General features: G+C 40.6%; 1 protein-coding gene across 1 annotated transcript; it reads right to left on the bottom strand.

The window, feature by feature from the left end:
- Positions 1–20,709: 20,709 nt before the first annotated feature.
- On the bottom strand, positions 20,710–21,630 carry LOC138893940 (uncharacterized). The gene is made up of 3 exons (XM_070178611.1): positions 21,495–21,630; positions 21,175–21,413; positions 20,710–21,108 (listed from the first exon to the last, which is right to left on the bottom strand). The coding sequence occupies exons 1-3, from the start codon at positions 21,628–21,630 to the stop codon at positions 20,710–20,712; spliced, it is 774 nt and encodes a 257-aa protein (XP_070034712.1).
- Positions 21,631–26,303: the final 4,673 nt, after the last annotated feature.

The raw sequence follows: 26,303 nt of genomic DNA, 5'->3' as shown, positions 1-26,303 counted from the left end.
GTGGAAAGCCTCCTTGCTCAAGAGAGTAAAAATCATGACCTACCCTCATAGGATTTTCCTTCAAAACTTCAGTAACTTCAAAGAGCAATTTTAGGTTACAACTCAATAACCAGGGGTACTAACTCTAGCATCCTATCCCATACAATCAACTAAATTGCAACAAAGCTTTAGGTTAGAACTCTATAACCAACAAGACTAACTCTAGTACCCTTCCCCTACAATCAACATAATTATAGCTACCCCTTTCTAAACTAACACTAGCTTATAAAGCCAAAACAAATTCTTTATAATTGTTCTCCTATTTTTACAGTTCATAAAAAGCAAAATAGGTTGCAATTTAAGAACAATTCACTCACCTTAAATAACTAAAGAACTTCAGCATGTCTTCAGGACCAGGTTCTTCAGTTTAGTAGCTTGAATCCTTGAAAGCACCTTCTTGCTATGAATGCTGTTCTCTTTGGATTATTGTCTATATTTATGTAGAATAACATTAGCTTCAATAGAACTTACATGATGCTTTATATAGGCATGAGGTTGGATGAAATCCTTCTCCAATGTATGATCCAAAACATAAAACAAATGGTTTAGGGAAAGGAATTCAAGTATTTCGATAATTGTTAAATCCTTTTCAAATATGAATTCCTCTAGCTAATATTTTTCTTGTAGCCCACGAATTTAATTCTTCAAGGAATCCGACTTGCATTAGGATTTGTCTTTCCATAAAAGACTCCTTCTCAAACTTTTCCTTTATATTCTCATGATTAATGAATCATTGTTGAGCACGAAGTCCTCTAATTATTACCATACTTTCAGCCCACGAAATAACTCCTCCAAGAAATCCAAATTGTAACAGAATTCCAGTTCAACCGACTTGCATTAGGAGTATGCTTCCAGCTTCTGATCAACGTCCTCAAGAGACATGGTTCTTTTGATATTTGCATGACACATCTGCAACTCTACATATCAGCACAATAAATGCCTTCATGAGATCCGATTCATCGTCAGCTATTGGTTAATCATCAAAACCACTTTTTAGCATATATTCTTCAGACATCTGCTTCGAGGAACCTGGTTCTTTCATTGACAACATAACATATTTGTATACCAGTCCAGTAGCATAGTAGCCTATTCATAAAACCTGATTCTTTCAACAAAGTCAGTCCATGTTTGTTAATTATCTAAACATAACACATGCTAAGCTCAACACACCTATACATATATGGTTCTTTATTGTTTCCAACTTTTAAAGAGTTATAGAAAAGACATGAAAATTCTTGTTTATTAGTTAAACTAATACAAGGATTAAAAATAGCACTAATTAGGTAATACTACAAGAAAATTGTCTTTTAGCAACGAGAAAAATGGTTCCTAAAGCTCTAATTCTAGCCTCGAAAAGTCAATACGACGAGTCAGTGGCATAGCCACCCTATGCCAAGGGTGGTCAAGCGCACACCTTTGCCTAAAAATTATACTACGTGTATAAGTTAAATATTACTTTATATGATTATATATTATATTTGAACACTCTTAACATAGTTGAGTGAGGCAGTCTAACGGTCCAGGGTGTTCAAAGTGACGTGTTGTTCACGGGTTCAAAGTTCTGCCCATTGTATTTGTCAAAACTAAACGACGACCACTATGTATTTGTCTATTTGAACCTAGAAAATTCCTAATAAAGTAACTCTTAAAATTTAAAATTTGTGAAGAAATAAACAACTAATCATAAAAGTAATTTTTTAATTAAAAGTTATTTCTTAAACAAAATTTATAATTTAAAAGCAAAGCTATATAAAAATTTCTTCAACAAAAGTACTCTACAAACTATAAATCTTCTTTACGCTCTCTTTCCTTAGTTTTTATGCTTACTTTTATTAATAAAATTTCTAATGTTGTCTTTTTATTTTTAATTTTGATTTATAAAATTGTAGTTCTATTATAAGTTTTTTTATTGTTTAGCTAAATGTTGCGTAGTTTGATCTATAAGTTTTGGTACACCATTCATTGATAAAAAATATTACTGACTTATTTAAAGTTTGAATATTCTTGACGGGATTCCTGGCTATGTCACTGCGACTAGTCAATGGAAATAAGGTCTAGGTGTAGTCAGTGGCCATTAAGGACTTTTAGCGATCAACAATATTTTGGTGTCTAAAACACGTTTAGGAACCATACTCCTGGTCCCAAACAAAGACCCATCTGGTGCCTATACATTTTTAGGTGCCAACAAATATTGCCCGTAAAGATCTTTAAGGACCAAACGAGTGATTACTATTTCTATCATATCCAATTTATCACAGGAATATTTTATAATTTTCAACAAAGATAATCAACCTAATACAAACAAAATTATTAATAACATCAAGCTGTCACGACCCTAAATTCCCATCTTAGGATGTCGTGATGACACCTACTCTATAAGACTATGTAAGCCTAACATACACTAAGAATTAATAGAAACAACAACTTAGATATCAAATTAAACTGTAAAACTATCATAACATGCCCAGAGGGCACAACAATGAAATATCTCCCAAAATCAGTGGAACTGAGTCATAAGATCTAAGAAGAGTACACCTAGAATCTCTAAATACAATGTATCGAACTGAAAATAAATAGTAGTACATCAAAAAGCAGAAGGTGACTCTGAGGCATGCGAGCATCGAGCAGGTATACCTTGAAGTCTCCGAAGTAACTGATCAAATCACTGGCGTCCAGCTCGAGCGAATTTACTTGGATCTGCAAAACAAAGTGCAGAAGCATAGCATGAGTACACCACAACTTTACCCAGTAAGTATCAAGCCTAACTTTGGTATAGTAGTGACGAGGACAAGGCAAGACACCTGCTAGAAAAAATAAATCTGAACAGAATATAATATAATATAATGTCAAGAAACAAGAAATAAAGGGCAATAGAGGAGTACAGTGATATAAGGCAAACAATGGAAATTAAGGCAATAAAGGGGAAACAAAGAGTGAACATGTAACAGGTACAACAAGTGATCAAGTACGATGAGAATACAAGCAAAACAATGAAGGTAAGATAATAACCGTTCAAATCAAAAAGCATTTTCAACATAGAATGTGCAACAAGAATCACACCGAGGTACCATACATCATATTCACATTTCATAAGTCATAGTCACATTCTTCCTTATATCACCACCTAAGGCTTGTATTTATATTTTAAAAATATTGTTTCCAAAATAGCTACACACGCTTTAGCCACCTTATCTCACTGCGTGGCTTCAAGTAATTTTCTCACTACCAACACGCGTATAAATCCCACCTTATCTCGCCGCATGCACATCAACCCCTATTCTTATATTGCCACATGGGCATCAATATCACAACACAATAATCAACTCGCAACACACGTGCCCATATGCCACAACATTTCCAAAATTAACAATATCGATGTTACTACAATATATAGCCCAAGGCTCAACCATAGTGTTTACAAGAATTTAAATAGCAACAAAAGGGATGAGAAACAACTCAACAAGAAAAGTTATCTCAACAATTAACAACTTCAACCATAATGTGTTAATAGCTTTTACAACTATAACTTCGATAACTCAAAAATGAATGTATTCCATGAAATGGTAACTTCCAATTCAAGTACTGTAAGGCCCCGTAAAAACCAAAAATTTGAGGTTTCATAGAGCCGAGGTAGGATAAAGTGTTTGGAGTGGTATAGACTTTTTGGGTTATGCAATACGTTGGGGAGTTGGTGGAATAATTTTTGAAGAACATGGCATTTCTGCGGTCTATTATGCGGTAAGAAAACTACTCCACAGACCGCAGATATGCCATGGAGTGTAACAGAAGAAAATCCAATTTTTGGAGGTCGTTTTGCGGTCAATTAAGCGACCGCATAATCATTTTACGGACCGCACTTCCATCACAGATTTAACGTGATAAATTCTGGAGGCTGATTATGCGGTCAATTTTGTGGCTGCATAACTGGTCTGCGGACCGCAGACCTGCGGCATACCTAACCTGACTAGCCTAATTTTGAAGGATTATTTTGCGGTACCCTATGCAGACTATTTTGAAGGATTCGTGTTGAAATATGACCACTTCGTTCTTTAATAGTGGCCTATAATGGTCAAGTTTGACTTGAGTCAACATTATGAGTAAACAATCTTGGAACTGAAATTTGATGGTTCCAATAGGTTTGCATAATTATTTCGGATAGGGTTTCAGATGACCTGGAAGCATTTTGGCACTTGATATTGAAAGTTGGCACGTTGAAAGTTTTTCAAGTTCTTTAAGTTTGGTTTGGAGTCGACTTTGGTGTTATCAGATCGGATTTCGATTCTGGAAGTTCCGAGTTGATTTGATAGGAATCGGACGCACGAAAGTGTTTCCAGATATTCTTGAGTTTCATGATTGAATTCATGCATTTTGTCATCCGATTTGTGATTCTAGATGTTATTTCGCTGCTTTGATCGTGCGAGCAAGTTCATATAATATTTTTAGACTTGTGAAGATCTTTGGTGTGGAGCCCCGGAGGCTCGGGTGAGTTTCACGCGTGTTCGGAGAGTTGGAGGAACTTCAATTTTCTAGTTTCTGGTCTGGTGTTGCAGGTCTCGTAAATGCGAGGTTTTTTTCACATTTACGAATATCGCATTTGCGAGGAGCGATTCCCATTTGCGAGGAGCGATTCGCATTTGCAAACATTTTTCCACTTTTGCGAGCTGCCTATCTTCACATTTGCGATATTTTGGGTCGCAATTGTGACCTTGGCAGAGATGGCCAGTATTTGCATTTGCGATGCATTTGTTGTATTTGCGACCATCGCATTTACGAACAAGATGTCGCAAATGCGGCATCTGCGACTGGTGCAAGGGCTTTTTATTACGGAACTTAGCTTCATTTCACTCATTTTTCAATTGGTCTTAGACTATTTTGAGAGCATTTTGTGGGGAAATTTCATCAACACCAACAGGTAAGCATTCCCTATCAATTCTTTAGCTAAACACATGAATTATGGGTTGATTAAACATGGAAAATTGTGAAATTAGTGGAATTTTGTGAAGAAACTAGGGTTTAGATAAAATTGGGATTTGATCATGGTTTTGGTGGTGGAAATTGGAATAAATTATATATTTTACTTCGGGACATCATGGGTAAATTTTATATTCAAAAATTTTCGGAATCCGGGCACGTGGGCCTGGGGTTGAATTTTAGGAATCTTCCAAATTGGGTTGGATAATTACTCGAATAGCTAAATTATGATCTTTTGAGTATATATTGATTAATTTATATAATATTTGGCTAGTTTCGAATTGTTCGGCACCGACTTGAGGCTAGGTAAGTCTCTTGCCTAACATTGTAAGAGGGAATTTACCCCACGGACGTGGGTGCCATGTACACACGAACTGACGAGAGTCCGTGCGTAGCTACAAATCATGCGTATGTCCGGGTAGCTTTAGGACTCTTTCATGTAATACTTGTATTATTTGCATTTTACTTGTTAATTTAAAAGATTAAATTACATTGAAACTTGATAAAGGATTCGTAAAGACCAAAATTTATTTGCTTTGAGTTTTGGCGGGTTACTCGACCGATGGTAGAAATTGTACCTTCTTGTATATTAGTCTTGTAGTAGCCGTTAAATCAGAGTTCGTAGAGTATTCTCTTTTCTTATGGAGCAGGTCGAACACCTCGACAGTATAATAGATGCATCTATAGTTCGCGCCGGTCGACCCTCGGCTACGTACACATTATTCTGGATTGGGCTGTACAACCTCGGCATAAATCGTACGTGATAATGCTAGGAATCCGATTAAGCTTGATATTATTTTCATGACTTGAGAAATTTTAATTTACTTGATGGCACGTATTTGTTGAAGTTAGTATGTGATAATTGGAGATTTCAAATTGACTTCTAGTTAAAGATTCACTTATTAACTGTTTAATATTGCGTTATTATTATTGATGTATTCCATGCCTATTTTGAATTTATGTACTTCAATTATTGGCCTATAATAAGTATTGATGTCGACCCTTTGTCACTAATTCTTCGAGGTTAGACTAGATACTTACTGGGTACCTGTTGTTTATGTACTCAAGATACACTTCTGCACTAATCGTGCAGTATCTGAGGCAGGTGCATCTGGCGGTCAATTAGGCGCATATCACCGTTACCCCGAGGCATACTAGTGAGCTGCTCTCCGTGTCCGTTCTATAGCACCTACAGTCTCTCTTTTGTATTTATTTTCTGTCTATCTTATTCCAGAGATTAGTATAGGTGATTTTGTATATTCTAGTACTTGCTCATACACTTGTGTCACTGGGTTTTCGGAATATTCTAGTAGATACTTAATGGTTTTGAGTATTAAATTCAATGTATTTACACTTTCGTTTGTTTATGCTTTACTTTACCATAAATTCCCACTAATCATTCCCTAAATAAATAAAATCAATTGCTTTGAAATTATTTAAAAGAACAAATACATGTCTAGTTCACCGTTGGCTTGCCTAGCAACGACGTTTGACGCCATTACGGCCTATAGGGGAAATTGGGTCGTGACAGCTTGGTATTAGAGCACTAGGTTCACATAGGTCTCACAAGTCATGAGCAGACCTAATAGGTTCTTGAAAATCGGTGCAGAGACGTTTGTACTTATCTTCGAAAGGCTATAAGGTGTTATGAAACTTCTCTTTCTGTATCTCCTATCGTGCAGTTGATATTGTGCTAAACATATTTCTCTTATTCTCTCATAGACGGTAAGAACGCGCACGGCAGATTCACCTGACCATGGAGGAATTGCTCCCCCTGTTGCTAGATGCCGATGGAGAGGCTGAGGGAGGGCTCCAGCTCCTGCCAGAGCACGAGGGCATCCTAGAGTTGCTCTAGTTGTACCACTAGTGGATCCAATGGAGAATTCTATTATTAAAGAGCAGGGCGATGTACCTGCAGCTGAGCCGGCCTTAGTGGATTCCATGTCCGCACCAGGATTCCAGGAGGTCATGGGCCGTATGCTACAGTTCATGGACTCTATGATGCATGTTGCTTTATTTTCAGCAGACCCAGCCACATCTCGGGCGGGAGGGAGAGCACAGACCCCTATCGTTCAGGATCCAGGGCATGCGTCTACCGTATATCTGACCGGGGTGTACTACCCGTGGGTGGGGCTCAGCCAGTTGCTGCGGCTATACCAGAGACCAAACCATCCTCGACCGGCGAGCCACAATAGTTATTGGATATATAGACCAGGCTACATCCTCCTTTCTTTGGCAGGGAGCGACATGAGGACCCCCAGGAGTTGATTAATCATTGTAGGGACAAACTGCACAACATGAGAGTATTGGAATCCCACGGGGTGGACTTTACCACCTTTCAGCTGGAGGGCAGGGCCCGTAGATAGTGGCAGTCCTATCTTCTCAACAGACTAGCAGGTTCTCCTCCCTTGACTTGGGACTAGTTCACACATCTCTTTCTAGAGAGATATATCCCACCCTCTCAGAGGGAAGAGTTACAGGGTCAGTTCGAGCGGCTCTAGCAGGGTCAGATGTCTATTACCGACTATATGGCAAGATTCTCTGAGTTATCTCGCAATGCACTTATGATACTCCCCACTGATGCAGAGAGAGTGCAGAGGTTTATTGTGGGCTTGCACTATGGTATCCATGTCACTATGGCCCGAGAGATTGAGATGGGGACTCCTTACGAACAGGTTGTGGAGATAGCTTGGAGGATCGAGGGCATTCATCAGCAGGGCCTAGAGCAAGTGCCTAGGGACAAGCTATCTCGATATTCTGTAGGGTTTGGTGGTGCTCTGTCTGGGGGTAGAGGTTAGTTTAAGAGGGGCGAGTCTAGCAGGCCCACGTATCCAGCACCTGCGCCTTCTTGGGGTGCTCTAGTGAGGTCATATTTTATCGCCATTCTAGAGAGGTCCTACTGTTCACCGACTATTCAGGGTCGATGTTCAAGTCCCCAGAGTCAGAGTCGGGGTCAGTCATCTTCCACACCGAGTGGTTTCTTTGAGTGCGGAGATCTTCGTCATGTGAGGAGATTCTGTCCCAGGCTTCAGGGGAAAGGAGTACAGTAGGGTCATCATCCCATGATTTCAACACCAGCTGCCGCACCAGTTATTCGTTAGCCAAGAGGCGGGGGGTAGGTGGGTAGGGGCGCGCCCTAGAGGTGGAGGCCAGTCAGGTGGCACACCATCTAGGTTCTATGTCTATCCAGCCAGACCAGATATAGTAGCCTCATATGCCGTGATCACATGTATTATTTTTGTATGCGGTAGGGATGCTTCGGTACTATTCGATCTAGGGTTCTACTTATTGATAGGTTTTATCTCTGTTTGCTCATTTTCTCGGTGTTAATCACGAATCCTAGGGTACTCCTGTATATGTGTCCATGCTAGTGGGTGATTCTGTTCTGGGTGATCAGATTTATTGGTCCTGTATATTGACTTTCTGTGATTGTGAAACCAGAGCAGTTCTTCTATTGCTCGACATGACCGACTTTAAGGTCATCCTGGGCTCGGACTAGTTGCCTCCGTACCATGCCGTCCTTGATTGCCATGCCAAGACTGTTACCTTGGCGATGTTAGAGTTTCCTAGATTGGAATGGAAGGGTTCATCTAACAGTTCATCTAGCTGGTTTATCTCTTTCTTGAAGGCTCAACATATGGTCGAGAAGGGTTGTTTGGCTTGTCTAGCTTATGTTCGAGATACTGTCGTGGAGTCTCTGATGATTGATTCAAATCTACTAGCCTTTCCACTAGATCGTGATATCAATTTTTTTTATTGATTTGCCTTAAGGTACCCAGCCTATCTCTATTCTGCCATACCACATGCCTCCGAAAGAGTTGAAACAACATCTTGAGGAGCTGCTAGCAAAGGAGTTCGTCAGGCCAAGTATGTCGCCTTACGGTGCACCGGTGTTGTTCGTGAAGAAGAAGGATGGGACTATACGGATGTACATTAATTACCGCCAGTTGAACAATGTTATCATTAAGAACAAGTACCCTTTGTCGCGTATTGATGATTTGTTTGACCAGTTGCAGGGTGCCACAGTGTTCTCTAAGATCGACTTGAGATCGGGGTATCATCAGCTGAAGATTCGTGCTTCGAATGTTCTAAAGACAGCTTTCGAGACTAGATATGGCCACTATGAGTTTCTAGTGATGTCCTTCGGCTTGACCAACGCCCCGATGACATTTTATTGATTTGATGAATCGGATGTTCAGGCCATATATTGACTCGTTTTTCATTGTCTTCATTGATGACATATTGATCTACTCGCGTAGTATCGGGGAGCACAAGCAGCATTTGAGAGTCGTGCTTCAGACCTCGCGGGAAAGAAGCTATATGCTAAGTTCTCCAAGTGCGAGTTCTGGTTATATTCTGTGGCATTATTGGGGCACGTTGTATCAGGCGAGGGTATTAAGGTAGATCCCAGGAAGATCGAGGCAATCCAGAGTTGGCCTCGTCCTACCATAGCGTCCGAGATTAGGAGTTTCTTGGGGTTAGTAGGTTACTATCATTGGTTTGTGGAGGGCATCTTATCTATTGCAACACCTTTCTCAAGATTGACCCAGAAGGGTTCTCCATTTTAATGGTCCGATGATTGTGAGGCGAGCTTTCAGAAGCTCAAACCGCACTGACTACAATACCGATGTTAGTGTTGCCTTCCAGTTCAGGGATGTATATTGTGTATTGCGATGCTTCATGCATTGTCCTAGGTTGTGTATTGATGCAGGAGGGGCGAGTTATTGCATATGCTTCACGTCTGCTGAAGCCCCACGAGAAGAATTACCCCGTATATGACTTGGAGTTGGCCGCGATAGTTCATGCTCTCAAGATCTTGAGGCATTATCTTTATGGGGTGTCCTGTGAGGTTTACACTAATCATCCCAGCTTGCAGCATTTGTTCAAGCAGAGGGATCTCAATTTGAGGCAGCACAGGGTGGCTTAAATTACTAAAGGACTATGATATTACCATCCTTTATCATCCGGGCAAGGCGAATGTGGTTGCGGAGTGCCTTGAGAAGAAAGGCTGAGAGTATGGGTAGTTTGGCCTTCATTGAAGTAGAGAAGAGACCATTGGCTCTGGACATCAGTCCTTGGCTAATAGACTTGTGATGTTGGATATTTCAGAGCCCAGTTGAGTTCTTGCATGCGTCGTTGCTCAGCCTTCATTATTTGAGCGGATCAAGGCTCGTCAGTACGATGATTCGCACTTGCTAGTTCTTAGGGAGACGGTACTGTAGGGTGGTGCCATGGAAGTTACTATCGGTGAGGATGGTATTCCGCGACTCCAGGGTCAGATATCTATTACAAACTATAAGGCGAAATTCTCTGAGTTGTCTCGCAATGTACTCATGATACTCCCCACTGATGCAGAGAGAGTGCGAAGGTTTATTGTGGACTTGTACTATGGTATCCATGTCACTATGGCCCGAGAGATTGAGATGGGGACTCCTTACGAGCAGGTTGTGGAGATAGCTTGGAGGATCAAGTGCATTCATCAGCAGGGCCAAGAGCAGGCGCCGAGGGACAAACTATATCGATATTCTGGAGGGTTCAGTGGTGCTCCGTCTGGGGGCAGAGGTCAGTTTAAGAGGGGTGAGTCTAGCAGGCCCACGTATCCAGCACCGGTGCCTTCTTGGGGTGCTCTAGTGAGGCCATATTTTAGCACCATTATAGAGAGGTCCTACTGTTCACCGACTATTCAGGGTGGTTGTTCAGTTCCCCAGGGTCAGACTCGGCGTCAGTCATCTTCCGCACCGAGAGGTTTCTTTGAGTGCGGGGATCTTGGTCATGTGAGGAGATTATGCCCCAGGCTTCGGCGGAAGGCAGTACAGTAGGGTCACAGCCCAACATATCCACACCAGCTGTCGCACCAGCCGTTCAGCAGCCAAGAGGCAGAGGGTAGGTGGGTAGGGGCTGCCCCAGAGGTGGAGGCCAGCCAGGTGGTGCACCATCTATGTTCTATGCCTATCCAGCCAGACCAGATGCAGTAGCCTCATCTACCGTGATCACATGTATGTTTTTGTATGTGGTAAGGATGCTTAGATACTATTTAATCAAGGGTTCTACTTATTCATATGTTTTATCTCTATTTGCTCATTTTCTAGGTGTTACTCACTAGTCCTTGGGTACTCCTGTATATGTGTCCATACTAGTGGGCGATTCTGTTTTGGTGGATCGTATTTACCGGTCTTGTATCGTGACTTTCTGTGGTTATGAGACCAGAGCAATTCTTCTGTTGCTCGACATGACCGACTTTGAGGTCATCCTGGAATCGGACTGGTTGCCTCCGTACCATGTCGTCCTTGATTGCCTTGCCAAGACTGTTACCTTGGCGATGCCAGAGTTGCCTAGATTGGAATGGAAGGGTTCATCTATCAGTTCATCTAGCCGGTTTATCTCTTTCTTGAAGGTTCGACATATGGTTGAGAAGGGTTGTTTTGCTTATCTAGCTTATGGTCGAGATATTGCTGCGGAGTCTCTGATGATTGATTCAGTGCCCATTGTGCGGGAGTTCTCTGATGTGTTACCTTCTGATCTACCAAGCATGTCACCAGATCGTGATATTGATTTTTGTATTGATTTGGCTCAAGGTACCCAGCCTATCTCTATTCCACCATACCGCATGGCTCCATAAGAGTTGAAAGAGTTGAAACAACATCTTGAGGAGTTGCTAGCAAAGGGGTTTGTCAGGCCAAGTGTGTCGCCTTGGGGTGCACCAGTGTTGTTCCTGAAGAAGAAGGATGGGACTATGTTGATGTACATTGATTACCGCCAGTTGAACAAAGTTATCATTAAGAACAAGTACCCTTTGCCGTGTATTGATGATTTGTTTGACCAGTTGTAGGGTGCCACGGTGTTCTCTATGATCGACTTGAGATTGAGGTATCATCAGCTAAAGATTCGTGCTTCAGATGTTTCGAAGACGGCTTTCCAGACTAGATATGGTCACTATGAGTTTCTAGTGATGTCCTTCGTCTTGACCAACGCCCCGATGACATTTTATGGATTCAACCAATGCAACATACTATCCATAAATATTGTACTCCCATAATATAATAAGGCAAGAAAGCGGAAAATTTTAAAAACGTAAAATGGAAAAGTGCCCCCTTTTGATTAGCATGTTTCCAAGAGGGAGGATGTCTTATGGCAATCTCAAGCATAATCAAAATCGCTTATTTGGACTAATCGAGCAACCTATGAACAGTTGTCACCTACATAACCTACCTCCCAGACCAAGGGAAGAAGGTATCAAATCACTTTTGAGAGCCCTTTTGTTAAAACAGTTCCTTTACTCTTTTTGAATGAATTACAGTCAGTAAAGTAATCAAGTTGAAGGGGTCCATAGAATAAAAATTCACTTCTTTTTGTTTTTTCTATTTTTAGAATAGAGAAAGAGTCGAAACTAAGGGTACGTTCTCTAGAAGATTTTCTCGGAGCTTTTTTTTTTCACTTGGTCGCCTGGTATCTTGAAACCTCTTTGCATACGGGGGTAGGAGTGGAAAGAGCGCTTCGCGAAAGAATCATGTGGCACAGTGAAAGGTTTCCCATTGGGGTTTCCGACCCTCCAGGTCTCCACCTACTTGTGGAATAGGGGGGGGGGGCTTCCTTGATATTAAGGTGTCAAGGCGGTCTAAGAAGGCCACAGGTGGAAGCAACCGATGCTTTGATCATTCAATTGACTCGTTGCTACCAGTCCGTGCATGCTGTCATGCTAGAAAAAGCAGGGGTTTCAGTTGGTTTTACCTACTATTGGATCTGAACCAATGACTCTCGCTGTATGAAAGCGATACTCTAACCGCTGAGTCAAGTAGGTCAAGCTGAGTCAAGTCACCCTATAAAAGAAAGCCGCACAACCAAAGTAGCCCTTACTATACAAGGGAGACAGAGCGCTAAGAAAGAGAAAGCGTTATCACTATACGAAATAAAGCAGCGGCTAGCATGCTGATCTAAGATCAACCAATGTTTGAACGCGGAACCTTTCTTTCTCGGTCGCCTGTCTTAATAAGTGGATTCCGATTCATGCAGTCGTTCTCTGCTGCATTGGTCTTTTCACTCCCCACTCTCTGCCATAATATAATGTTTCCAATATATCTCAAGAGAAGTCAAAGGAAGTACGGCGGGTTCGAGTAGGAAGAAATTTACTAAGAAGTAGGGCGTACAACAATGGATCAATTCATTCAACAAGATCTGTATGGATCAGACCTGGATGACCGGGATTGGTTTGACCTCTCACTTGGATGTAAGACTCCCGCCGCTGATAGATGTCCCATGCCACCTTTCGTGAATAGCTATGCCTGAGAATGAATTGTGATATAGCGCCAAATAAGTCACTGCTCTATTCCCGACTCGAAATCCATAAAGGACTTTAAGGGAGATAAAATAGGGGGGCCTATACCATACATCATGCTGCCTTGGGAACAACTGCACGTTACATCATAGCAGCACGACCAAATGGAGGTGAAAAGCCCTTGTACAGGTTGGGCGCTAGCTAGCGCCTTCCTTATACTAATATAAAATGTTGGGAAGTTGCTCGAGACTTCTACTGGGAATGAAAGTTCCCTATTATAGGATCCCTAGTAAAGCCAATTTAATGATGGTCGCTTATCTGAGTAAGAAGACGATGGCTCCTATTATTGGTGAGCGATCTCATCTACACGTTATCTTTGGGCGTTTTACTGTCTTTCAAAGAGATGACTATTCAAACCTCAATGTATTTGGATGCACGTGCTTTGTTAAAATTCCATTTACTGCACAAGACAAACTAATCCCTACATCTCACTCTATGTGATTTCATGAGTGAGGTCGGGGTACCCCTCTCTTAAAAGGGCTACAAGTGTTAATGATCCTTCTACACGATGGTTCCACCTTTCTCAACATGTCACCTTTTTCGAACATGTGCCTTACTACAGAGCTTGGGGCTTTGAGATTCCCTATGATGGTGGGCCATTATGTTCCCTTGTCTCCCCTTAGAGGGGAGGGGTGGAACTATTGAGGAGTTTATGTGAGATAGCATCAGAATTCTCCGATTTAATAGAGTCAGCAAGATCCGGTTGACCAGAATGATCAGTAGCTTGATCAGCTTAAGGGGATGTTTCGCAGGTATGTGAAGACAGATTCTCGTCACTCAGTTTTCAGAGCTGAGCCAACTGATTCAGTGGTCTCCTCTCTCCCGATACTTCGAACCAAAACTCTTCTTCTGACTTAGGTTCTCTAGCTTATATTCTCGGGGTACGTAGATCCATCCATCTTCGTTTTCCTATTCATAGGTTTGTATCAACTAAGTCTTTGTCTACTTCCCACGAGTCCTTTTTTGCAATTTCATCCATCATTTTTAACCTGATACCTTTGTAGTGGCCATACCTCAACCCTGCTGGAAGCTCTATGCAGAAAGAAATCGTAGCACTATAATGGTTTGCTACTTAGGATTGAGTCTCTCTTCCTCTAGGGAAATCAGTAGTGTGGCTATAAGTGGGTCTATTAAGTCAACAAAAAGCTGATGGAGCTGTTGAGGGGTTGAAGGTTAGATTGGTGGCCAAAAGATATACACAAGAGTATTATGTCGAACCCCTTTAGAGATAGGGGAAAGATTTGCCCCAGCTTGGCGAATCGCATCCCTGCACAACGAATTACATTGCCAACCTCCTGATTGTCTTCTTATCATTTTTCATTGCATGTTTGGGATACGTTTGGTGTTCAATATATTCCCTGATGTCAATAAACCATGGTTTACTGTTGGGTGCCCTTTTAATGGCCAAAAGATCACTATTGAACATGCCGGGAGTCAACTAAAAAATTTCTATTAGGTTGCAATACACCGGGCTGCTTCTTTGTTCTATCATGATTGGGCAGACTTTCCTCAGGAATGTTTATCATGGAGGCCAGTGTTGCCAATGCATCCGCAAAATTATTTTTTCTCTAGGTAGTCGAGAGAAACTGATTTTCTTGAATTGCTCAGTGAGCTTTTCAAGATAAGCATGGTATGTCAAAAGTTTTTCATATTTTGTTTTTAATTTCTTTTGGGTTTGGCAGATGATAAGTGTCGAATCCCTAAAACTTCGATTTCTTATATTCCCAGGGTTAAGGCAGTCTTTAATCCGTGGATACATGCTTCATCTTCTATGGTATTCTTAGTTCCTTAAAAGTTCCGCTTAATGGCAATGAGGGTGTGTGATTCATCAGGTGCAATAAGCAATGCCCCTACTATGTACCCATTTTGATTAGTCGTGCCATCAAAGTCAAATTTCCATGCCCTCCTCTTCTGCGACATCTATTTCTTTGTCTGGGAAGCAATCATGAAACTCATGTTCCTCCTTGATAAGGTGCAAGGTGTTCTGCTATTGCCCTTCCTTTTTGGCTACATACGTGATGTCGAATTCAGACAGAAGCAGTAACCATCTTGCGGTCCTTCCCGTTATGTTAAGGCGGGTTTCTCGAACAAATACTTTTTTTGTAGGTCCATGGAAGCTATTAAATGTACTGGTCAAGACAGCATGTAATGCCTCAATTTCCGCCTTATCAAAACCAAAGCCAAGCAAGTTTTCTCCAAATTGGTATACCTGGTCTTGTAGTTAGTCATTTTCATACATTGGTAGTATATGTCCCTTTACTTCCGTCTGTCTTTATCGTATTAAGCCAACATAGACTCCATAGTGGTTTCAATGACTGATAGGTATAGTAATAAAGGCTTTCTGGCATTGTAGGCACTAGAATGGAGTCCTTTATTTTGTCAAAAGATTTATGGCGGGCTTTATCCCATTTTCCTGCTAAATTTTGATTTTGAAATTTGTGTATAGGCTCGCAACTGGTTATACAAGAGAAAGTCAAAGCCTGATGGGACTATTGATCGCTAAAAGGCTCGCATGGTAGCCCAAGGCTATAACCAACAATAGGGTATAGACTATGATGAGACATTCATTCCAATTATCAAGATGGCATCAAGGGCGATTAGGTATGACTTGCTTGATAAGGGAAAGAGAAGACGTCCCTCAAAGCCCCATTAATGCAATACAAGTCGATTCCTATGTTTGTATATTACCAGAAGCTCTTAACTACTCAGCTATACTATAGGCTCTAAAGGAATTACTTGACTGAACGAGTGCTTATATTATGGGGGCTTCCCTTTCCAACATCTAACTTATATACAGGTCAACATTGACTTAAGAAGCACGAAAAAAAAATTAGCTACCTCGGGAGAAGGATGAGAGTAGTCTTTTTCCAATAGGCTAGCTGCCTATTGCACGAGTTCCTGACCTGAAAGGACACCAGCAAGCTACTATTGAATGTAAGCAAAGGCAAGGTGATGGAATCAACTTAATAGAATGACTGCTGAAGTGACCGAACGAAATGTTGGATTGATTCAATACCGAATCCCAGATCTCCATAGACGACTAATGGTAGGGGCTGCATTTTTTGGAAAGAAGGATAGTGGCAAAAGGATGTTAATCAAGAACCGACGTCTCATGCAGACCCCGTCTGCAGTTGCTACTACACTGTTACATTCGGATAAAGTCACCTGTACTGGTGGAATAATTGCAATGCGACTATACCGCCTGGTAATAAAGGGAAGACAGTAAACCAAGCTTGTCCCAGCAGTCAAGTTTGGTCCTCCGGGTAGCAACCTGGCCGGTATACACCCCACAGAGGAAATTGGGCTGTGAGATGAGTAACTATATTCAACAATCATTTGCCAACATCGTTCCTAAGCCCTACTAAGTAAAGGGGATGTGTTCAATCCAAAGCATCTCCGTCAATACTCCATCTGCCCCCCCCCCCCCTCCCCCACCGGGGGGTTAAGGGGGAGGATGTCAAAACCTTACCCTTAAAAAAAGTACATAGACCAGCTCACAAAGAGCTACAAGACAGCCAAAAATATAACTGCTAATAAAATGAAAGTGAACAAAGCCAAACCAATATGATATTCAATAAGCCCACTTTTTTGAGAGAAAAACCTGAATTTGTTGAGGAAGATCAGCTGTAGAGGAAAACCTATAGTCAAAATAAGAATAGCAGCCGAAGTTTGATAAAGAGTCTGCCACTTTGTTGTTTTCTCTAAATGTATAGACGGTTTTAAAATGACCAGCCAATAATTTGGATGAAATGAAGCTCCACCATGAGTCTAGGTATGGGTAATTTTAGGGCTTCTTTATTTTCATTGAAGCAATCAACAATGGTTTTGGAGTCGATTGCAAGTTTACGAGCTTGATAAAGGTAGAGCACATCCAGAAGAATAGAATCACTAAACATCCAAGATGATCTCATGTCAAGAAGTTGAAAACAGTCTTTCAGCCAGTCCGTAATTTTTTGAATAATAGCAGCCGGTCGAGATATTGGGTTTTCTAATTTACTGATATTACCTTCCTTCCAGAGTTCCCAAACTGAAAAAATAGTAAGCATAGACGTGATGTAACCAACTTGGGATTTCATGCGAGATCTATTAAACTGCCGTGACTGCATGGAATTCATTTGTAAGGATCTAATATTGAAAAGGCGATCAAAATGGTTCCAAACCTCCATAACAAGCTCACTCTTGATGAAGAGGTGATCAATACTTTATTTATCATGCTCCAAACAGCACAACCATTTGCTTGCTAATCTTATACCTTTCGTCTTAATTTATTCCATTAACTGATTCTGAAATCCTCCATGTCATCTAATAGAAGTGGAGGCATATGGTAGCATGTCAAATTGAACTAACAACTCATTAAAATACATGACGGATTTTTAGGAAAAACATGTATATGATCAAAATATCATCCCCGTTTCGACACATAAAGATCATCAAGAGAATCACCCCCAAATCATTACATAATATCATAAATAGTGCCGCTCTTATTGTGCCGCATGTGGAAATAACAATAGATACCATCCTTATTTTGCCACATGCACATATCACTACCATTATTTCGCCACATGGGCAACCCGAGAAAATGCCGCCCTTATTTCGCCCCATGCGCACAAAAATAATAACAATCACACAGAAAAGACCTCGTGCCAACACCCAATCAATCCGCCCAACATGTCTACATGTGCCACAATTATCACAAAATGATATTGCCAAATTTCATCAAAGATATAAGCTCATAATTTATCAACGAAGTGAACAAGGACATGCCAATAGTTAAATGTGGATGGGTGTTTAACATATAAAGCATTACTACAGCAAAATCAGCTGTAGTGATCATGTTCACGTAGCCACAAAGTGATTAAGCATGTTTCATACAAAACGACATACTCAAATTACGGCATATTAATAGCCTAAGGACTAATCTGGTCATAAGCCACACATAGCACCCGTGTACATGCTCGTCACCCCATGTACACGTCAGCTTTCACCTAACACGAATAAAAAATTAACTCCAAGTCCTAAGGGGTATTTTACCCACATAAAGTTAGGCAAGATACCTCAAACAAGCCAAATCAATACTCTAGAAATGTCTTCCCACGTGAATCGACCTCCGAACGGCTAGAATCTAGCAAAAAATAACTCAATAACATATAACAAAGCTATAAGAACTAATTCCAAGTAATAAAGCTCCAATTTTTATTCATTAGTGAAAAGTCAAATAAAAGGTCAACCAGGGCCTGACGAGCGCAAAACAAACACTTAAATATGCTCGTTACTCGAATATGGTATAATATAATATCGTATCCACATGGATTGGAGTTAAACAATATTTTCGTACTTTATAGCTTGATTGCAATCCAAGATAATCAACGATTGAGATTTATGTGATTAAAACTAAAATTAACTAAGAGTCTAACTTATTGACGAATGACACTCGAACAAAAGTAAGCAAGGAAGATAACAATGGGAGAAAATAGGGATTGATTGGATATGTGCAAGATAAATATCTGGGATTTAACTCTAGTTAATTCACTTCTAATGTTAAAGTGAGTCTCTCGAATTCACTCAATTATTAGTTCAAACATTGAGTAGAAACTCCTCTCTCGATTAAGTCTCAACCTCACAATATGAATCAATTTAAGCTTAGTGAAGATATGCAAGATTTCATAGTGGATTGGTCTTTAGGAGAACCTCTCTCGATTAACCTCCTAACTAGGGTTAAACAATAATTCAACTAGCCTCTTTCTATTACTAAGATGAATTAATGAACTCAACCAACAAGATAATGCAATGATATCAAAGTTATGCCTATCTAGATTACATGAACATGTGAATATAGATACAAAAATTAAATCATCAAAAGCGATTCAACACTTAAAAACTAGAGTTATAATCCACAAACAAATATCAATACACCAAATCCATGAAACCCTAAAAAGAACTGCTCCATAGATATGGAGCAATTCATCACAAATATGTTTAAAGTAAAACAAAACATAAAACGATCCAAACTCTTGTCTTGAGTGAGGATTGAATGATGAACTCCTTGTGCTTTTGCTTTTCTAACTCCGCCTTAGACTCCTTCGGTCTTATATGTGTCAAAAGTCCAGAAAATATGATTTTTCCACGTATATATACCAATTAGGGTCGGTCCCAAATGAACACACCTTTTCCTATGCGAAATAGGATAATTCTGGGATTGGACGTGTGCGGCCGCGCACCTGGAGGTGTGCTCGCACATATGGCCACGCACTTTGGATAGTGTACTGTTCTACTTGCGCGCCCATTGTGCGCCCAGTGCGCGATCGCTCACCTGGGTGACCTCTTGCTCGCGATTTGTTTCTCCCGTTAAGTGTATTATTGCCTGTTGATCCCCGAACATGACTCCAACTTAATCCTTGGGCTTTTAGTGAGACTTCAACACTTCAGAATAGCTCGAATTCATTCCTAAACATCTACATAGCTCGGAATCACTCCTAAAAGGTATAAAACACACAGTTAGTGCAAAACACTAGCGATTAAAGCTCAAACTAAATTGAAGTGCAGTAAATTATAGTGCAATAGGCAACTAAAACACGATATTATAGCCTACCATCAACACCCCACACTTAAACCATTGCTTGTCCTCGAGCAATCAAACTACACTTTATAACGACACGAACGTTTTAAACAACTCTCATAACTTGTCATACCAAGAATATTTAAAATAGACTAAGCACAATAGTATAACAGCCTAGCCTCAAGATTTGACCCACAAGCACCACGCATTATTTATAACCCGCTCCCTTACTCTACATAGAGGTCAATGACATTACCTTTCCTTCATGAATTCAGTGCCCTGACATAACAACCGAGAGTAGTTCCGCTCACAATAGAAATTAAGAACAATTAGGAACTCAAGATAGAAAGAATTCACCCACTCTCAGAAACAACATTCATATGCCACAAAAGATGCACCATCGGCTTGCTCATAGTGTACTACTCTACTAATTAAGCTCATTAAGTCAAGGATCATGGAGGACTTTAATTGGTTGTAATGTAGACTGCGGGATGGGTAGAGGAACTTCCCTGAATATCTAGTCGGGGTCATAATCAAAGTCGGGCTCCATTCTTTTCGCCCGAACTAGTGCGCACATCCATGCAGACAGCTTCTTCTCAGCCTTCTTGGGATACACCCCACACTTATCATGATCACTAAATAGTGCCTTATCTCTTGAACTCTTCCCCTTCCATTCAACACTTATAGCTGACTTCTCCTTTCTCAGCCCCGTCTCTACATTCATCTCAAACATCACAGTCTCTTCACCCACTCTAAGCATGAGTTTTCTATCATGTATATCCAATATTGCTCTACCCGTTGCTCAGAATGGTCATTCTAAGATAAGGGGGACCTCTTTGTTCTCCTCCATATTCACCACTATGAAATTTACAGGAAAAACAAACTTATCTACCTTAACTAAGACATATTCCACTATCCCCTCGGGTATGATAGTTATTTGCTCTGCTAGCTGCAAAGATATTGGTGCAGACCTTATCTCTCCAATCTCATTCTCCAGCTTCTTGTAAATAGACAAAGGCATTAAACTAATTGAGGCACCGAAATCACACAAAGACTTATCAAAATTAAGAGTGCCTAACGACCAAGGTATAGTAAAACTCCCTGGATCTCCACACTTTTGTGGGAGTTTGTTTTGAAAGATTGCACTACAATGCTCTTTGATCTTGTCCACTGAGGTATATTCTATCTTCCTCTTCTTTTTGAGGATCTCCTACAAGAATCTGGCATAAGCTGTCATTTGAGAGAACAATTCTATGAATTGCAAATTTACGTTAACCTGTTTTAGCATATCCAGGAATCTCTCTAACTGCTTATCCAGCTTTTCTCTATATAGCTTTTGGGGAAACGGTAGAGCAGGCAGGTTCCCACTCTCATTTATTTCCTCCCGTCTCGAAGTCTCCTCCTTCTTCTTTTTCTCAGCTCCCTTCTTGCCTTTCTTCTTTTTATCAACTTCATTTTTCAGCTTCTCCTCACTTTCTTTTTCAGGTACCACCTCTTTTTGGACTGTAGTGGGATCTTTCAACACTTATCCGCTTCTCAATATCATAGCATTCACTGTTTCTTTGGGCTTTCTTTCAGTATCAGCTGGCAGAGTACCTGGGATTCTCTCAGCCAATATATTTTCAATTTGCCCCACTTGCTTCTCCAAGTTTAGCAACCCTGTGTCAAGTTCTTTGATAGTTTTACCATGAGCATCTAATCTCTCATCTGTCTTGACAATGAAGGACTTCATTAGATCTTCTAGCCGAAGCTGAGTGAAATATTGAGGCTGGAACTGCAACCTCAGCTGATTTTGGAAGCCTGGGGCTCCTTGTTCCTGGAATCTGGAGTTGTTTTGTTACCTTGCATTTGTAGTACCCCCAGGTGAACTCCACGAAAAACTAGGGTACTTATGACCTATTGCATTGAAGTTATGATTCCCAACAACATTAACTTCCTCAATTGAGGCTTGACACTCATGTGTAGGGTGTCCATTTCCACATATATCACAAGCTGTGTGAGGCTCACTATGTACTGAAGCTAAGGTCAGCTTCATTATTTCCTTGGCCATGGCATTAAGCTGTACTTGCACAGATGTGTTAGCATTAACTTGGTGAACACCAGTTGATCTTTTTCTTTCAGCAATCTCAGAGGGCCACTAATTTGCATCTTCAAATAAATTATCTAGAATTGTGACTATCTCCTCTAGAGTCTTCTTCATCAACGAGCCTCCAGCTGCATTGCTCAATGTTCTGCGTGCGGCGGGTGTCAATCCATCCCAAAAGTCTTGGAGTTGCATCCAGAGTTTAATTCCACTATGTTGACACTTTCGCACTATCTCCTTAAACCTCTCCCAAGCTTCAAACACAGTTTTGGCCTCTTTCTAGCAAAAGTTATAGATTTCTCTTCTAAACTTGCCCGTCTTAGCTGATGAGAAATATTTATCAAGAAATGTTCTGGTCATCTCATCCCATGTTCTAATCGATCCATTAGGCAAGATTCTAAGCCAGTGTTTTGCATCATCCTTGAGTGTGAAGGGGAATACCCTTAAGTAGACTGCATCTTGTGACACACCATTGTATTGAAAGGTGTTCATAATCTCCTCGAAGTCCATCACATGATTGTTTGGATCTTTATTTATCTTTCCTCTGAAGACAAAACTGTTTTGCAGAGTTTGAAGCAACCCCTGCTTAAACTCAAAATTGATAGCTGCAACTGGAGGTGGTCTCACACTTGATAAGTCTTGGTTGTAGACCGGTCTAGCATAATCGCCAAGTGGTCTCCCAGTACCGGGAGATATATTTCCTAACTGGTCTGCAACCAAAGGTTTATTCTGAGCCATTCTCTGAGCTGTCTCTTCTACATAGATTATCTGTGCATCTCTAATAGCTGCTTCCTTAGCATCCCTTGCAACTTTCTCTCGTTGTTGGGTTGCCTCTCTTGCAGCCAAGTCCACATTATCATCATCTCCAGCCATGATTTCTTTGGTTGAGGATTTCCCAGCCTTCTCTATACTCTCGGGGAGATTTCTTTCCTTCCTTAGCTGTCATAGTTGTTTCTCGATTTCTGGTTCGTATGGTAGCACTTCCTTAGCAGAAGCTCGAGCATGCACCAATCTAAACCTATAACCTGCGCATAGTCAAAGAACACCAAACATAAAAAGAGAACAAAAAAGAAAAATTCCTCAATTAGAACTACAAACTATTTCAAACACTATTGATTACCAATCCCCGGCAACTGCGCCAAAATTTGACGAGCGCAAAACACACACTTAAATATGCTCGCTAGTGGAATATAGTATAATATAATATCGTATCCATAGGGATTGGAGTTAAACAGAATTTTCGTAGTTTATAGCTCGATTTCTATCCAAGATGATCAGCAATTGAGATTTATGTGATTAAAGTAAAAATTAACTAAGAGTCTAACTTATTGACGAATGACACTCGAACAAAAGTAAGCAAGGAAGATATCAATGGAAGAAAATAGGGATTGATTGGATAGGTGAAAGATAAATGTCTGGGATTTAACTCTAGTTAATTCACTTCTAATGTTAAAGTGAGTCTCTCGAATTCACTCAATTATTAGTTCAAACGTTTAGTATAAACACCTCTCTCAATTAAGTCTCAACCTCACAATATGAACCAATTTAAGCTTAGTGAAGATATGCAAGAATCCGTAGTGGATTGGTCTTTAGGAGAACCTCACTCTATTATCCTCCTAACTAGGGTTAAACAATAATTCAACTAGCCTCTTTCGATTAATAAGAAGAATTAATGAACTCAACCAACAAGATAATGCAACAATATCACAAGTTATGCCTCTCTCGATTACACTAACATGTGAATATAGATGCAATAATTAAATCATCCAAAACGATTCAATACATAAGATCTAGAGTTATAATCTACAAACAAATATCAATACACCAAATCCATCAAACATTAAAAAGAACTACTCCATAGATATGGAGAAATTCATCACAAATATGTTTAAAGTAAAAGAAAACATAAAACGATCCAAACTCTTGTCTTGAGTGAGGATTGAATGATGAACTCCTTATGCTTTTTCATCTCTAATTCCTCCTTAGCCTCCTTCTGTCTTAGATGTGTCAAAAGTCAAGAAAATACCATTTTTTCATGTATATATACCAACTAGGGTCGGGCCCAAACGAACACACCTTTTCCTACGCGAAATAGGACAATTTCGGGATTGGACGTGCGCGGCCGCGCACCTGGAGGTGTGCTCGCACATATGGCCGCGCACTTTGGACAGTGTACTATTTTACTTGCGCGCCCATTGTGCGTCCAGTGCGCGATCGCTCACCTGGGTGACCTCTTGCTCTCGATTTGTTTCTCCCGTTAAGTGTACTATTGCCCGTTGATCCCCGAACACGACTCCAACTTAATCCTTGGGCTTTTACTTAGACGTCAAAGCTTAAGAATTGCTCGAATTCATTCCAAAACATCTACATAGCTTGGAATCACTCCTACAAGGCATAAAACACACAATTAGCGTAAAACACTAGCGATTAAAGCTCAAACTCAATTGAAGTGCAGTAAATTGGACTGCAATAGGCAACTAAAATATGAGATTATAGCCTACCATCAGGGCCCTCTTCTCGAAACTCGACAAAAGTCACAAATCCTGCCTAACCATTCGAATACGAGTCCAAATATACATGTTTCATCCAAGTATACTCACTCGAGCCCCTCGGGACCCCGTCCTAATATACCAACAAGTTCCATAACATAACACAGACCTACTCAAGGCCTAAAATCACACATAACAACATCGAAACGACGAATCGCACCTCAAATCAAACTCAAATAAACTTTGAACTTTAACTTCCAAAAGTCGCGTCGAAACACAATAAATCAACTCGGAATGAACTCAAATTTTGCAGTCCCAAATGATATAACGAAGCTATTCCAATTCCCGGAACCACAATCCGAGACCGATATCCTCAAAGTCAACTCGCGATCAAACATATGAACTTTCGAAACCTTCAAATTTCCCACTTTCGCCCATTAGTGCCAAATTCTTCTAGAAATATCGAAATACAAATCCGGGCATACGCCCCAGTCTAAAATCACCATCCGGACCTAACGGAACCATCAGAACTCCATTTCGGGGTCAAATTCACAAAAGTCAAATTTAATCACCTCTTCCAACTTTAAGCTTCAACAATAAAATTCATTCTTCCAAATCAATTACAAATAACGTGAAAACCAAAACCTACGATTCACACAAGTCATAATACATCATACAGAGCTACTCATGCCCTCAAACTACCGAGCGAAGTGCAATTGCTCAAATCGACCTGTCGAGTCGTTACAAAAAGTTCCAAATGGCATAACGAACCCATTCCAATTCCAAAAACAGCAATTTGAACTCGATAATATGTAAGTAACTCTCGGTCAAACCTATGAAACTTCCAAACCTTCAAATGTCCAACTTTCGCCAAATAGAACCAAATTAACCTAGGAACCTCCAAATGCAAATCCGAACATACACGTAAGTCAAAAATGACCATACGAACCTATTGGAACTATCAAAACACAATTCTTCGACCATTTAGGTCATGCCCCGACCTCGGGGAGCACGATCGCGCTCCACCGAGATGACCCGATCAAGCAAGCCTGCTAGATACATTCTTCCCGAACATACCAATGAATAAAGAGAAGATATAATTCATCAATTAGACCATGAGAAGATCGTGTGGGCAACACCCATTCATTACCATTAGTTACGTAATTTATAAGTCTCCAAAATGTTTCATCACACATTCATAGTTTCGAAATTGAAACATGTGACAAAATTACAACATCTTTAGTTTGACTTTCCCAACACCAATATACAACCCACACTATGTCTACAGAGCCTGTAACAGATACAAAAGAGTACTATGATAGTGCTGGCAACAAGGCCCCGGCTATACCTCAAAACATAAAATACAAGGAACAAAAGATACACGACCCCAAAATGAAGTGGGGCTCACCAAATCAGCTAGGAATAAGGTGTACCACTATCAATGATCAATGCCGCTTGTTGTGGAACAACCAGCATCCATTAAAGATGCAGCGCCCCCGGCAAAAGGGACATTAGTACATATGGAATAGTACTAGTATGTAAGACTAAACTGCCTCTCAATAGAATGAGTAATTATACGAGAAACAATCATAAGAGAAACGGAAGCCGCAAACAATACCAAAGCATTAAGTTAGGAGCAAGATAGGTTTTCAAGTAAATTTCAATATTTTAGGTTGTGAGATCTTTAGTACCGATATACCACCGTGATTTTAGCACGGAGTCCGATCACGGACCGATTGGCTAGGCCGTCTTACCCAAAGACATCCAATCAGAATCACAATCACCACTATGTGCGCAGCATGGCATCTGATCTCGACCCGATCGGCTAGGCCG

Source organism: Nicotiana tomentosiformis, chromosome 6 (assembly GCF_000390325.3).
Source record: "Nicotiana tomentosiformis chromosome 6, ASM39032v3, whole genome shotgun sequence".
NCBI classification, from domain to species: Eukaryota; Viridiplantae; Streptophyta; class Magnoliopsida; order Solanales; family Solanaceae; genus Nicotiana; species Nicotiana tomentosiformis.
Note: the sequence above shows the minus strand (reverse complement) of the source record. Positions and strands in the feature narration are given on the sequence as shown.